At 41.1% G+C, this 15,440-nt stretch overlaps 1 protein-coding gene across 5 annotated transcripts in view; it reads left to right on the top strand.

The window, feature by feature from the left end:
- The window catches only part of LOC112563491 (hemicentin-1-like), a 35,237-nt gene extending 19,949 nt beyond the window's left edge, over positions 1-15,288 (top strand). For all 5 annotated transcript variants that reach the window (XM_025237402.1, XM_025237405.1, XM_025237403.1 and 2 more), the window contains exons 2-11: positions 2,439-2,566; positions 5,497-5,756; positions 6,640-6,808; positions 7,209-7,379; positions 9,462-9,569; positions 10,212-10,452; positions 10,643-10,824; positions 11,284-11,388; positions 11,695-11,889; positions 12,092-15,288. In XM_025237402.1, the coding sequence (XP_025093187.1) occupies positions 2,464-2,566; positions 5,497-5,756; positions 6,640-6,808; positions 7,209-7,379; positions 9,462-9,569; positions 10,212-10,452; positions 10,643-10,824; positions 11,284-11,388; positions 11,695-11,889; positions 12,092-12,138 (1,581 nt within the window). In that variant the 5' untranslated portion in view covers positions 2,439-2,463 and the 3' untranslated portion in view covers positions 12,139-15,288. The remainder of the gene's footprint in view (positions 1-2,438; positions 2,567-5,496; positions 5,757-6,639; positions 6,809-7,208; positions 7,380-9,461; positions 9,570-10,211; positions 10,453-10,642; positions 10,825-11,283; positions 11,389-11,694; positions 11,890-12,091) is intronic.
- Positions 15,289-15,440: the final 152 nt, after the last annotated feature.

The raw sequence follows: 15,440 nt of genomic DNA on the forward strand, positions 1-15,440 counted from the left end.
TTTTTTTAAGCCCAGCAGCTCAAAGATTGGTCACACTTTTCTTCTTACTAAAGGATTCTCTGTTTTGGTTTGGTGTTTGGTTACGCTACTGTTCACTGGTCATTTTCCGTGAACGTGGTCCTAAGACAACCTTTGTTTACATAGACTAAAAACTCCCCGCACCACGGACATGACAAACTTGTTTACCTGCCTTCACCCCATCCATTTTCTTCGCAACGATAGAAGAGCTGCGAGACGAGTCTCCTTATCATTTATCTCCATTGCTTTGGTTATGACTGAGAGCAGACGCCTGAACTGATTTCCTTCCGATCCATCAACAGCTTTAAGTGTGCAAATAAATTTTGAGTAGGTTTAATTCACCGAAAAATACTCATTTTTCAGATTTCCTAAGCCAAAAAAAAATATTACGTTCCGAAAAACTATGTTCTGCTACCTTGCAGACTGTGGGCTTCGTTTGATGGTTCAGTCTTTCGTAGCCTTGCTGGCTCCTCCCTCTATCGCCATAGTGTTGGTGTCAGACCCCATGTTGATCAGCAGTTCCCGATGGTTGCTGTGATAGTGATGACCTCTTTGCCGCTCTTCGCACCTTCTCCAGACCAAGGCACTCGTCCTTGCCCCAGGTATGATGACTGGTGCGACAGATTGCAGACAATGGCATGCAGCGCTATGAGCAACCAACGAAGGACAGGTGGCAACCATTTTGCCCGCCCCCTCCTCGTCCGGCATGTTGTCTTACCTGCTTCCTTGACCTTTCGCCTCTGTAAGGTCGACTGTTTAAAACTGTCCTGGCACCTCTGGCGGCGTGCTCAGCATTTGCTGAAGCATTCTTCATCAGCCTCCCCCATCGGACCCAGCACGAGGACTCCCGACAGGCCCGAGGTGAATCCTGTACCGGAAGTGTATTCTATTCTTACTCCTAGGCCGGGCTTCTGGGAGAAGGTGGTGATGGGAGAGGGTAGGCATCCTTGTTAGCAGCTACTGGCTTCATCAGCCGGGTATTGTCATCAGGAGGCCGAAGTCGATGACTGGCCTTGGGTGTATGCGTGGGCGTCCTGCGGTACATATATGGAGGATCCGTTGCATCAACCGAATACCAGGGCTGCGCCTCTGTGATGAGATAAAACATCTGGCCTTATGAGCTGTTCTTGCTGTTCTCGTCATGCTGTTCATTGCTTCAACGTCTACACTCTATTCCTTTTTCTTTCTTTGTTTTGTTCGTTCGTTTCTTCGGTTTTCTCTCTTTTCTTCTTTTTTATTAGTTCTTTGTTTCTTTCTCTATTCTTAAGTTGTATGGAAGCATAATATGTACAGAAAGCAGGAAATACATCATCTTCACAATATCCCACTTCCTGTATTTGCATTACATTTTGACAGTATATGTGTTTGTAACACACCAATCATCATTAACCAACTTTTCTTAAACCAAGTTGAGCAACACGAAGCTATTCCTCAACTCATCGCTTGAGAAAAAATAAAACTAATGCTTTGAGAGGATTTTTTCCCTTTTAAAAAAGTCCCATTTGGAAATGAAATGCTTGCAGCAATCAAGGTGCCGGTGGTGCCTATTGCCAAAGTAGCAGTCTCGGTGGCGGCGCGGAAGTCGGGGGCTTCATCAGCCTCACCAATTACCAGACGATTGAGGTGTCGGCTCCCAAGAGAGAGAGAAGAACTGAGACAGGCTCGCCCTTCATTAAGACAGAAAATGTTATGAAAGCAAACTTCTTGCTCTTTAGCTGCGGGTGCGGCGTCAGGGTACCTCAGTCTGAGTGTGTCAGTTGGAACAGGTGATCCCTGACAATGGACCTCCTGAAAGACTCGAACAGTCTCTTTTGCAAATGAATTTATCTCAACTTTTGATGGCTTACCTCTTTGCCCTATTTGTTTATTTATCTCTAGCCGCAGCCATAGTGTATTTAAAGGTGATGGAGTGGGATGTTGAATTGTGGGTAGAGCAAAGGGAATGTAACGATGCCGGAGTGATACATATGTGTATGGCTAAGTAGATGTTATACACCTACATCAGGCTCTGTATGTTCCCTTTTTGAATCGGGGAGCTTTTGTTTATTAGCTGAAATTTTCAGGTACTCGTCACACACGTTTTGATGTGTTTGTGGTCTGTTTGAGGTGGTGTAGTCACACAAAGTTTACTTTCAAAGTACTTTTAGGTTTTATTTATTTTATTATTTTTAAGGAGAAGGGGATTTGTATTTGGTTTTGAATTGTTTTGTTGTTGGTGGTGTTTTACGCCTCAAGGGTCTTATTCTTAACTTCTTATTACTTTCTGATAAATATCACAACTATTCCCGACTTCATCAAGTGCTTTCTTTGATATGCCATGATTTTTCCTGTTTAAATCTGGTTTATAAATGTGTGCTAATTATGTGTGTGTATATGTGTGTCGTGTCTGTGCGTGTGTGTGTGTGTGTCTGTGTGTGCAGCTATAGATGAGGAGGACGGCCAGGAATGGTGGGACCACGGACCAGGTACCCAGCGTGGTCACGGGACATCCTATGGCGCACCGTCCTGCAGTTGTTGCTGCTGCTGCCTCTGCAAGACAGTGCAGCGAGTGAGTCGTTGTGCTGCACCAATACGTCACCAGTGCTATAAATAGCTCAAGCTGATACACGTCACGCTAAAAAAACTGTTTTTACAAGCGCTGAGACATAGTCGAGGACATGCAGGTGATAACGAATGAGTATAGAGACCTCTAGTCGGTCCGAGTGTTAGATGGGCGATAGGAACAAGCATCCGAACACACATATTAATTAGTCTGGAATACGACATTAAAAAATAAAATTGAGAACGGTAGCGTTTTCTCCACAACTGCTGCTGTTACTTCATACATAATTAGAATATTTTAGTCATAGTATAACTAACATAATTTATACAAATCGTGTACACTCTATCATAAGCAGAAATATTTCTATAAATCGTGTTTTATATGATAAACGCTAACTTGATCCTTAGTCGAAATATTATAGCGAATAGTTCACAACTTCAATTAAATCTCAATATCCTTATTTTTATTGTATCTTTCCATCCGTTGAAGTATAATATATTTGGCTTGAAAAGATATGATATTATAAATATATAAACAAATAAATTAATGAACTATACAATGTAACAAAATGGGAAAATTATGGTGCCCACTCTTACTTCTTACTTGGTTTTGCAATGAAAATCTTATCTTTTCATAATTGTCAAAATTTACTTCCATCCGCTTGTAACTAGATATTCTGCACTCTCCCCCAACATCTCGCGTTAAAAACGATGTTACCTTTAATTATTTATTATTTTCCTTTTTAGTTTGCTATATCTTAAAACGCTGTTAGAATTCTATCCTAATCCTATTAAATTGTTTATACTTTGTTCTAAAGATATTCTGCTTGAAAGTAGCCGTCCCAAGCAGGTTATTTGCTGTGAATAGTTTAAAGACAAATTATTATACAAAGTTCACATCAATGCTCCGGTGGCGAGCACCTGCTCACCCGATGCCGGGAACTGCGCGAGGTCTGCGAGTGTCTTCTTTTCACACTTCCCGTGCAGATTAGTAGGCTACGTGGCAGAGAGGGTTAATAATCAACCACTCGCAGACCTCCCAGCTGCTTCCTTTCAACTTCTGTCAGCTGTTTATTATTTTTTAAAAGAGAATCTATTTTGATAGCCGCATATCTGGCGCGGTTCTCAGTCTTTTTTTCTTCTTTTTTTTTCCGTCTTGCACTGCCTCACAAGTCTGAGAGTGATGTTTGTCTGTTAGACAGACTTCTCTGTGGAATGGTTTTACGATGTATACATACCATATATATATTGTTGATGTATAAAATGAGACGAAATGTGATTGATCGTAAAAATGGAGTAGAAAGAGATAGTGAGAAGGAGGACGGAGGTTGAGTAGGAGGAGAAAAAGAATAAATTAAACTAAATTAAATAAACTGTTTAAGTTGCTCTTTAAGTAATATTTCTATTTATCGGGAAATAAGCGAGGAATAAAACATTTTTTAACCTGACGCTCTGATATCTACGATTAAACAAATATTTTAATTTCTGTTGTGCGGTCCACTCTAGTTTAATTATTTAAATCCTATACACTCAGCTCCTGTTAAAAAATTGGAGGGGATGGCAGCAATCGTGCTTCTAATCTCTGATGTCAAGCCTACAACAAACACTGCTCACAACTGCTTGCAATTCGAGGATAAATACGAAAACATTGAGTTGCTTCCACCATTGTCTGGTATCTTGGTTATTCTTTTTAAAGGAAACAAGCCTTCAGTGTATAGTACCGACAAGCTGAGAATATATTCAACACCAATGACCATCATAATCAGCATTCAATCATCTAAGTTTGTGCACCGACTCACAACATGGTGGCCTCCCCATAAATATTTTCAGCAACATTTCCCACAATTTCTTGTATGAGGTTTCCTTTTTGTAATGTTTATAAATGAATAAATGCAGCTTTAGAAATTTAAATGCACAGAAGGTGGCAGGAAATGTCTGCTGCACTCGCACCTTGTGCACCAACCAACAGTCGCAGGTGGAAGTGGAGGGGATGGGAGCGGTAAATCACCGTCTCACACACCAGCTCGGGTATCCATCACAGGCAGGTCGGCCCACTTGTCGATCTCCACTAAACAGGCATGTGCACGATTTTCTGAACCTGACTTCGTGCTAATACACCTGTCAGGGTTTGGAAACAAGAACGGTTCAACGTCTACCCCTTTCCCTCACACATACCTGAAGAAGCAAGTTTCTCACCTGTTTATAATCTTTTCCCGCCTTTTCCAATCTCAATCCACCATCCCGTCACCCTCTCCCTTCTCTTCTCTCTCTCATCCCTGACGGTGTATTGTTAATTGGCCGTGTAAAATTAAAGGCTGTAGAGTGACTGGTGTAAGGATGTAGAGATATACTGTAGACCTAGACTTGAAGACTAAGGAGGGAAATAATGAATGCTGTCCTTGAATTACAGGACACGAGCCAGTATCAGGCCATTGTCTGCCCACGATAACGAAGCCATCTGCAATAATTCTAGTCGAGACTTCTCTCAGTGGGAGCGAGAACTGCGACACGGTCTTATCTTTAACAATTTTTAAAGAAGACTTTCAGACAACTTTCCGATTAGACCGAAAGTACAACGAATTTATCTCAGCGTTTCCACAGTCTGGAAAGTGAACAAAGTAAATAAAAAAATAAGGCAATGGTAGTCTGGAAAGTGAATAAAGTAAATAAGAAAATAAGGAATGGTAGTGCATGTGCGGCAGCGTGCGACTGCCAGTCTGCAGTTCGCTTCTGTTTATTGTTGCTTTGAGATCCTCGGGTGGCCTTCCGCTCTCGCTCGTGAATCTTTCCTCTAAAGCCGAAACGTTGATCGACCTTTATTAATTTAAAATACGTTAATGAGATTGCTAGTATCTTCTGTGAACATTCTTGACTAAGAAATCTTGTGCTTGAAAGTACAAGAATACGTCATTGACGTCATCGCTATTTTTATCGCAGGTCAAGTGGGGTGCGCGGATGGTACCCAGGAGGGTCTGGGCGGTCACGCTCGGCTAGCGGCCTGCGCAGGGACGTGGGAGGGTCACGTGCATAACGCCTCCACGTTATGCGCACCTGGTTGGCGAGTGTGTTCTTGGTACGACCACACCTTGCTGCGCACCATCACCTGGAAGAATGCTACCTCCTTCCCAGGATGCTTTGCCTACAACGCCGCACAAGATGGCGGACGCTGCCGGGAATGTAGGGACGATCTGGAACACGTGAGTCGGGGGGAGAGGGAGGGGACGCTGGTCAATTTTGCAATAGATGTCCTCCTGTCTTTATTTATTTTTTGGTCCTAATTAATGATTATTTCTGAAGTCATTGCAGGTACGGTGCTCCTCAAATCATCGCTTAATTGATTCGGTTCCGATGTTTAAATAACTTCATTATTAAACACAGATTTTCTGCTTTCATGTTACGGTATTCGCAATAAATAGTTTTTGTGACTTTAATTGTAGAGTGTTTCACTTGGAAGTTTTATTTTCAAATGAGATGCAGTTTAGTTATTACTCCTGAGAACTTGTTGGAACTTTGTTGATTGCATCAAAGATCAGAGAAGTCTTTCTCCAAATGATCCGGCAGTTAGTTTTCAGGGAGCTCCTGATGTTACAAACGACTAAGTTAATGGTGGCAATGAAAAACTGTCGTAGAGTTTCATTGTTATGGGCTCAGACGATTAGTCTTTTATGAGCAATCACCATAAAGTATCTTTATAACGAACTTTCAAAAGTGTAATCAACCTTTGGTTCTATTGTGTCCAAATGACTTGCTTTCTCGCGAATCGTAAATGCTTCTCCATCATTTCTTGTACATTCAGTGTGGGTGAGGAAGCCATTACTAGTGCTTTTCTACCTGCAATCACCAATGATTACACGTATGACATCAAAGAACCGGCTGCTCAACAAAATAATACAAATAATATCTAATACAAATGGATACAGGACTGAGGACCAAACCCTAAAGACAACTCGTTAGCTATATGTCCTGAATCGGTTCTCCGAGGAATTATTTCCCCGCGGTTTTAATCAGCCGTCCGCCCAAACAAACCGCCACAAGTGACGACTGATGAAGGAGGTAACACATCGTTTGTTGACATTGCAGGATGACGTGGCGGGGGTGGGCAAGGACTGCGCTCACCAGCACCGCGGCCAGTCCTCCTGCATCGCCGGCGGCCGCATCGATGCCAGCTGCTGCGTCGACGCTCACTTCCAGCGCGCATGCGCTTTCCAAGCTTCTCTTATGACAGGTGTTCTCTGCTGCCGCATGCCAGGTAGGGACACGACAGTAGATTTATTGACTTTTTCACAGCTTTTTCTTCAGTCTTTAAAGTCTTTATTTTATTTTTTTTTTATTTTTTTTTTTTAGGATTTCTTGGGGTTTTTTTGCTTTTGCTTTTGTTTTTGGTGTTTTGTTTTTTGGTTTGTTTTTTTTTTTTTTGGGGGTGAATTTTGGTTGTTGTTTTTAGTTTGTTTTTGGTCCAGTTTCGTGTTTGTTGATTTTTTTAAAACTTAAGAAAAGTAATAAAAATATGTTAGTGAGAGTCTTTTTGACGTTCTTAATAAAAAAAATGTTATAGTTTACTCGTATAAATTTATTTATATTGTAATCTGGTGTAAGTGATAACGAGGGCAATAGTTGACCAATGTCACGTGGTATCTCGCGTTCGGCAGTGAAGCCGCCGGTGATCGTTGTGAGACCCCCGGAGCGCATGAACGTCTACACTGGTTTCATCTTCCTCCTCAACTGCCAGGCGACCGGCACGCCCCCGCCTCGAACTCAGTGGTACAAAGACGGCCAGCAGCTGTCCAGCAACAACCTCAGAACCACCGCCCTGTCGTCAGGTCTGACGATAATCATCTTCATCGACGATAATGTTTATTATCCAAATATTTACACCCTCAACAATTCTTGTCTGTCACTTGCATTTGAAATTCGTCCTTTGTTAGTAGACAGAGAGATGGACACGAGGACGAACAGACAGAGACGCACATTGACAAACGTATGTATAAACACAGGTATTGTATGTCAGTCTTGCATTGAAGACCATAAGGTGGTAGAAACGCATTGATGAGGTCTAATATGCGATTTAAAATAATTTTAAATAATCCTGCCGGCTGCTAGCGCAAGACTTATTCCCTCCATCCTGCTTGCTTCTTATTTCGGACGTCTGTCTTACGGAATGTCTTTGCTTACTGAAGTAAATACTGGGAGGATCCAGTTACTTGGAATAATAATAATAAAATAATAATTGAAAATTTGTGAAGCTCCTACTCGCACTCCTCAGGAGCATGCTCTCAGGAAAGTCTGATGTAAACAGACAGCAACTGTTACAGATACACATTGGTCTCTCCCACGCAAACTTTCTGATGGATGCACACACAAAATACACACACATTGGTTTAACAGTGGAAGGAATACTTGTATTACAACAGTCTCTCGTGCTGGTTCTCGTTCAAATATCAAGACAAAAATTTCGTTTTCCCGCAAACGACAGTGAATTCAGTCGTGGAGGCGCAGTCTGTGGGTGGGAAAGCAGGCATCTGCGCTTGTTGTACAAGCTGCCAAACAAACAGAACACCACGCAAGCAGGCGGCCCTCCGTGCCTTATTAGCCCTCAGGTCGGCGGGATACAGTTCCTCCGAGATGTGCCTCAGGCGCAGTGTTCACATCACCGCTTGCCGTGCACCCCGCCTGCAGGAGACGCCTTACCTTTGACCCTCCGGTGCACTCCGCTGTAAATGGGTTTGGCACGAGTGATGAGGCTCGGGTCGACGAAGTCATAAGGCAGTTAAAGTAGGAGCTTGCTTCCATCTTTGATCTCCTCGACGAGCGGGTCTGGGACTTGGGGGAGCTTGTGATAGTTGCCTGAGATCTGTCGCTGATAGCCATGTCACACCCGACTCGTAGAAAGACACGGCTGTTGCTTGATTATCTCGCTGTCTCCGGCCGGCATTCCCCGCCTTGTGCTTTTCTCTCCAAACATTCCAGGTGATGATGCACTTCAAGAGACAAGAAGCTCTTCTTGCACGTGTCATCATCTGCTTATGAAACCGAATTTCCAAAACATTCTGCGCCGTTCACTATCTTTCGTTTTTAGATTGCATTGAGGCGCCATACTTTTCGATTTGTCTCGAGTTTGCTTTCGTAGTCGAGGGTTTATAGCTCTTGCTGTGCCGTGATTTTTCTTTTTCCAGACAACATAAATTCGATGTTTATTATAGGGGTTATGTCTTTTCTTGTTATCAGGTTTTTATGAACTGATTTGTTTATATAGGTTGTTTGCGCAAGCGGCTTTTATCATTCACGTGGTTTTCTTTCCTACGTTCGTCTTGGAATAATAATAAAAAAATGAATTCGTTTAGAGCTGAGATCGGTAACTCTGTCAGAGTAGTTCAAGGTTTATTTCCTCTCGATACTCGGCACAAAGATCAGAAGTTGAGATTAGAACCATAAACACTCAAAATTTGAAAATGGCAGCCATTGTTTTCAGGAGTTGTCTGTATTACACCTGACAGTACAATATCATATTTCTGTCAAACTATCTCTACTGCCTTTCCTTCACAAACGAATCTCAGTTTAGTTACATACTCAATAATTTACAGCTATAAATATAAAATAGAACTGTAATTAGAAACAATTTGAAAATCTTGTTTAGTATACAATACTTTGTCACATTAGGGCAATTTTCATTTACTGAACAAAAGTTTACTCCAGTAAATTTGATCATCAAAATACCAGGTGTGCCTGCATCAGTCCTCCCTTTGTTTAACAGAATCACTGAAATATTTATTAATTAGACCAAATGGAAAAGAAAATAATCAGTGTCGTAGATACGTATGTTGCACATACAAAACTTCTCATTTGCATTGTTATTTGGTCTTTCTTTTTCTTATTTGTCAACATGATTTTGTTTTCTCTGACAGGCGACCTGCTTGTCACCCTGGCGAGGAAGTCCGACACCGGCCTGTACACCTGTGAAGTCATCAACGAAGAAGGCGTTGACATGGCCAGCTCCTTTGTCAGCGTCTTGGGTAAGTTGCTTTGCAGGTTTGCATTCAAATCGCAGTCGCAAATTAATTAAAATCCCAGAACTGGACCAGTCACCCTGGACACAAAGGCAAGGATGTCACGACTGGAATTCTAGACAATGTTTGTACCTGACCACCTCGCACTGAGAAACACGGGAATTCACAGCGTTCCACCCTTTTCCGTACCCGAACCACGATAATTCTGTGGAATGCGCAGTGTTAAGAAGTACAAAAAGATTAAGTTCACCTGTACGAAGGGCCTGTGGCTGTAAAACCCACGAAGCATGCAATTCTGTTATTTGCGTCAACACCTTACCGTTAAAGTCAGTTGGTTCAAATCTACAAAATGAAGTTATTCAGGAGACTTAGCCGATTAGCTATAACGAAATGAACCACAAAGCTTTCAAAAAATGTCAAAACAGTGGAAAGGCTGATGTTGCAAGCAAAACAATTTCACGAACCGTAATTAAGGTGAAATATGGCGGATTCTGAGTTAACTTATTATTGATAAACATCGGGGATTCGTTTTTCGTAGTAGGAATGAGTGAAGGAGGACGAGTCAGAAAACAATATTTGTTCTTGCCGTATGTGAAAAGAATAGAGAGAACATTTATAATTTCTTTGTCCTGTGTGTTTGATTGGCAGAGTATACGTCTGGTTGCGCAGACGACAGTACAGAGGGTTTACATCTCTTCCGAGACATTCACGCATGCGCAGGACGCTGGGAAGGGCACGTGCGCAACGGCAAGGCCCTGTGTAAGCGTGGGTGGCGCGCCTGTAACCCTAAGGACAAAGACTTTCTGGAGCTGTTGACGTGGTCGGACATCTACGACTTACCCGGATGTTATGCTTACAACGGCGCCAGCCGCCATGGTCAATGCCAAAAGTGAGCGGCAACGTTTAAGATGTGTTTGTGTGTGTGTGTGTGAGAGAGTGAACGGATGGTGGGGTGCGGATAATATCTATTCTGAGTTTGTTTGTCTCTCCTATAAAAGTTTCCTGATGTTTCCTATCTCCTAAAACTTCGTAACTGGAATAAAATGTGCTCAGGGTTTGCATTTTATGTACACTAACAGATGCAAGAACGATAAGATGGCGGGCGTTGGGCGTAACTGTATGTGGATGCGCCACACCCGACCCTCCTGTTTGTCACGTGGTCGGGTGGATGTCCTGGACCCTCGCAACGGCACAGGTTGTAATTATGTCGATGGCGTTACCTCGGGGGTGCTGTGCTGCAGGCGGAAAAGCAAGAAGACAGGTAAGGATGTCGTGGACTTTGGTTTCATAGAGAGGTTGTAAGAGAGTTACCTAATCATTAAAATAATAACAAGCTACCCCCACTAGACCTATAAAGCCTTCTTTTTCTGTGTCCTGTAAGTATATTTTATTAAAACGCGAACTTCTTGCTTGAACATTTATGTAGCCGGTGTATAATATTCCGTACCACCTTTATTGCTATCGCCATTTTATCCCTACACAGCAAAGTTGATTTTAAACATTTTCCCATTATTGGGGCATTATAGACGCATATAATATGGAGTAAGGGAGATAATAATAAGAAAGGCTGACAACTTTTATCACCAGGTGCCTCGCGTTTACCGTGTGCCTGCGACTACTTCTCTCTCTCATATGCACACATCATAGACTTTTTTGCAGTCTAGTTAGTCGTCATCACTATTCTCATCACTATCACCATTACTCTTTCTTCTGATTTCAGGAAAGAACTCTGTGTGCAAGCCCGAGTGTGAAAATGGTGGAACATGCATTGGTCCCAACAGATGTCAGTGTGCCTCCGGCTACAAAGGCGCCCGGTGTCAGAATGGTCAGTAGACTTTGTGTCATTTTCTTCTTCTCTTTGTTTCTGTATTTCTAGACTACAGATCATCAAATTCTGTAAAGTATATTTTTTCATAATGATTCATTGTATTATTTCTTTTAGTCCTTTTAATTTGTTCGGATGTATCTGTTGTTCAGGCATTTAGCTTCCTGTTCTTTACAGCTCTTCACTCAAGGGAGGGAATGAAGATGAAACAACAAAAATGTATAAATTGTTTTTAACTCGCACATTAGATCATTTCATGATACCCGAGCTTATTGGGTTCATCGTAGAGTTCATTGCTTCTTCTAGCCATCTGTGAGCCGGACTGTGGCACAAAAGGCATCTGTATCAAGCCCAACAAGTGCAGATGTCACCATGGTTACAGTGGCAAACTGTGTCGACAAAAGGTCAACAAGTGCCAACAGCCATGTCTTAATGGCGGCCGGTGCCAGCGTGGAAAGTGTAAATGTCCGGCAGACTACACGGGTGGAAGCTGCCAGCATGGTACGTGACTACTGTACCCCGGGTGTTGTCATTGCCCTCTACCACGTAAAGTAAACATTCAAATGAGTAAAATGTTTCTGTGTCTATGCTGATTATAATTTACTGCAAGTGGTTGGCATCTTTACATGTGTTTCGTTGATAGAGTTAAAAAATCTGTAGCAAACGAGTTCTTGTAATAATTTCTTGACATGGTGTGTTTCAGCGACTCATCATGATCTCCTCTCTAGTTTAAACAGAACAGAGAGATAGGAGCTGTGTGGACATAGACCTGGAGCAGCTATGTGACTGAGGTCCCTCCTGCTGTATATATATATACAATGGAAGTAGCAGTACTGATGTAACACTGCCATTTCTTCTAGTTTGTTTGTGGTTTTACACCGTCGCTTGTGGAGAAGAGAAAGTCAGAGGACATTGCCCACAAACAACTTTCATAAAGACTCAACCCCTGGTTAGAATCATGATGGACCAGACCTGGTTAACTGTGTTTACATCAAACTCCTAGGAGTGATGCTGCCACGAATGAGCTTTTCTTGCCTGAACTTGTTGTCGGCAAGACATTGAATCCATTCAAGAGGACAATGGCTGGCATGGACATGAAGCTTGGATGTGCTTGTGATCCTCAGTCTGACAATTACTGTGCTGAACACACAGCAAGTCTACGTATGGTACTGATTAGAATCAGACATTACAAAGACCAATCCTTCATTAAGCACCAGCGCCTTCTATGACTGAGAGTTCATGAATGGCAGAACAGAAATATCAATGAAGATCGTGCATACAAGACTCAGCCAAATGCAGCTCAGATGTGTGAGATCTTCTGTTTAAATGTGTTCAAACTTGGCGATATTAACATTGAACAACATTTTCTGATCGTGTGCAGACATGTTACACTCAGACTTGCCAGGAGTTGTCTCACCTGTAATATCTTGATTTTTCCCTGGACCGTCACAGACTGTCGCTGCCAGACATTACCCAAGCAAACTGAAGAATTCGAACATCGCTAATAAAACTTTCGTTGGAGTCGTACAGGAATGTATATATATATACAAGAACATAGGTATGGTACAACAACTACAGCGTGGGGCCTGTACAACCCTTGTGATTGTGGGAACTCTGCACGGTGTAGTTGTCTCCCGCTTCCGTTCTTGTTTCACCTGCTTGTTTGAACACACACAAATATTGCTACAGGTATTGAGAGTGAATCTTTCAAGAATGGACTATGTATCTGTATAATGCGTCTATGCGTGACAATAATAGTGTGTATGTGTGTGTGTGTGCGCCCTCGTGGGTACTGTGTTCCTGCGTGTGCCTGTGTCAGGGCGAGGGTGAGAGAGGTAGAATACCTTTGTCCTCAGACTCCAGTTCTGCAAAGATCCTTTCGAAAGTGTTTAATATTTTGAAATACTGGTAGTTCTTAGTTTCTATCGAATGTCATTTTTATACCTTTCCAGTGTCTACTAACACGTTTAGTCCTACGTTTAAAAAGATCGAAAATATTATCAATACCTCGTGAGATTTTTTGAATCACTTAAGGGTATTTACTGTTTATTTGTATAATTGTTAAATTCTTCTTCGATTTCATGCATGATAAACCTTATTTAAATCCTGTTAAGGATAGCCTTTAGACCCTTTCGCCTTAAGTTACCGATAGTCAGCCTTTTCAATGAGCACAAAGGCATAAAGAAATTTAGGGACATAAATGTGGTAGTAAGGTCATTTAAAATTCTCCTGAGTCTACTCTGAAATGTCTATTGCAATTACGATTCACATCTTTAATTTTTAAATCGCACGTTCAGTAGATAAATCTTGTACATAAGCAAATCCAGCTTTTGTTACATTGTGTTGTTGACTGTCGATTTGTTGGTAGAGTCTGTATATTGAGCTCGCTTTCTCACAATGCGCTCTACACACTTTATTTGCACTAGCAACGCACAAAATTGTATACACAAAGAAGGTTCAATTGATATCACACAAAACATCTAAAGCTAAGTCTAGTTCTACAGAGTACAGGTTAAGTACACTGCGACATTTAGTCAAGTTAAACAATGTAAGAGTGAGGAGCACATATCACCATTAGTATCATTTTATGATGGTAAATAAGCTCCCCTCAAGTTCTTTTTACGAATGAAGTAAACACAGAACAGTAAAATAATGAAGCATTCGTGGAACATCATAAACTATTGAAGAAACGCATTATACATAATAAAAATGTGTATAATTTTTTGAACTTTATTTATTGTATATGTATCGTCATCAACATTTTGGGACCGTTTAAATGTATTCATGTTGTATATTCATGTTTCCCCTTGTTATGACATTTCACCTTTGCTGCGTAGTAAAAACTATATTTGTCCTTATGTTGGAGAAAACAAAAACCTAAATAATAAAAAAGATTTACTTTGTCATAGGCATTGATGTTGTTTTAGATGAAAAGTTTAAATCTGATCTGACTTTATTACTATCCTGCACAGTATTTGTGACAACCTTTCTGGCTCTTTTCTCTTGTTACAATAAGAGTAGATATACAGTGATTCTGGAAAATAATCTTTGTAAATTATCCAGAAAAATCCGTCTGTTAGAACCTTGACCATCGGTCAATTTGTAACAGTAGGAGTAATGCTTTAATCAGCTGATACTCCTATTATTTAGCAATGAAGTTTGATGTCCATGGAGTTTGATAAAGGCATCACAACCGACTGATATCAGAAATTGCTGTGTATTTACTGAAACACTCCGTCCTCTCGACAGTGGTGAGATGGAGCAGAACATTGTAAACATCTTTACGCAACGACTTTAATTAAGATTCGAAGTCCATTAACTCTTGGATTCGATATTTCTGTCTAGTACTCATCCTATGATTATAACTCCTAGTACTGCACCGAAGTATAATGTTCATATTTTTGAAACCTTTTGGTGGGTGGGTTGTAGTTATGTTGTGTAATTATTCATTGCAGCTTTATACTTTGTTGATGCACATAAACAGTGAGTTCTACAGGCTGCACTATTAATTAAAAAATTAAAAAGTCAGAACAAGTCGATGATCTGTAAAACATAAACATGCACTAGAAGTAAATGCTTTGTATCTGGCACTGAATGATGCTCACACTGGAAACTGCCACAAACAGTTGTGTCCTGTCCACATCCGTGTCAACAAAATGACGAGCGTGGGCATCTGTAATACTCAACCTTTACCCTTTGAACTCTTTTTTAAATTATGAACAAAACTTAATTCTGTCAATTCTTGAGCAATGTGTGTCATTTCACGAAAGTGTGAAGTGGATTCAATGTTTGGATGCACTGTTTCCTTCAGAAGTCTTCATTTTTGAAAGTCAGTTTAACGGTTAATGTCATAACTTTGTGCAGTAAAGATCTAGACGAAATAAATGTTGTATACATTTTTATTATCTTCAGTGTCATCTTTGTTTTGATTTTTCCTAATGTTTAAAGTTTAATGTATATAGAATTAGAGTGACGTCACTTTTTGAAATCGTTTTGGGGGCGACAGGGTCTTTTGGAATCTGCGTTGTTAGTAGTAGTAGTTGTTCTTGTTA

Source organism: Pomacea canaliculata, linkage group LG5 (assembly GCF_003073045.1).
Source record: "Pomacea canaliculata isolate SZHN2017 linkage group LG5, ASM307304v1, whole genome shotgun sequence".
NCBI lineage: Eukaryota > Metazoa > Mollusca > Gastropoda > Architaenioglossa > Ampullariidae > Pomacea > Pomacea canaliculata.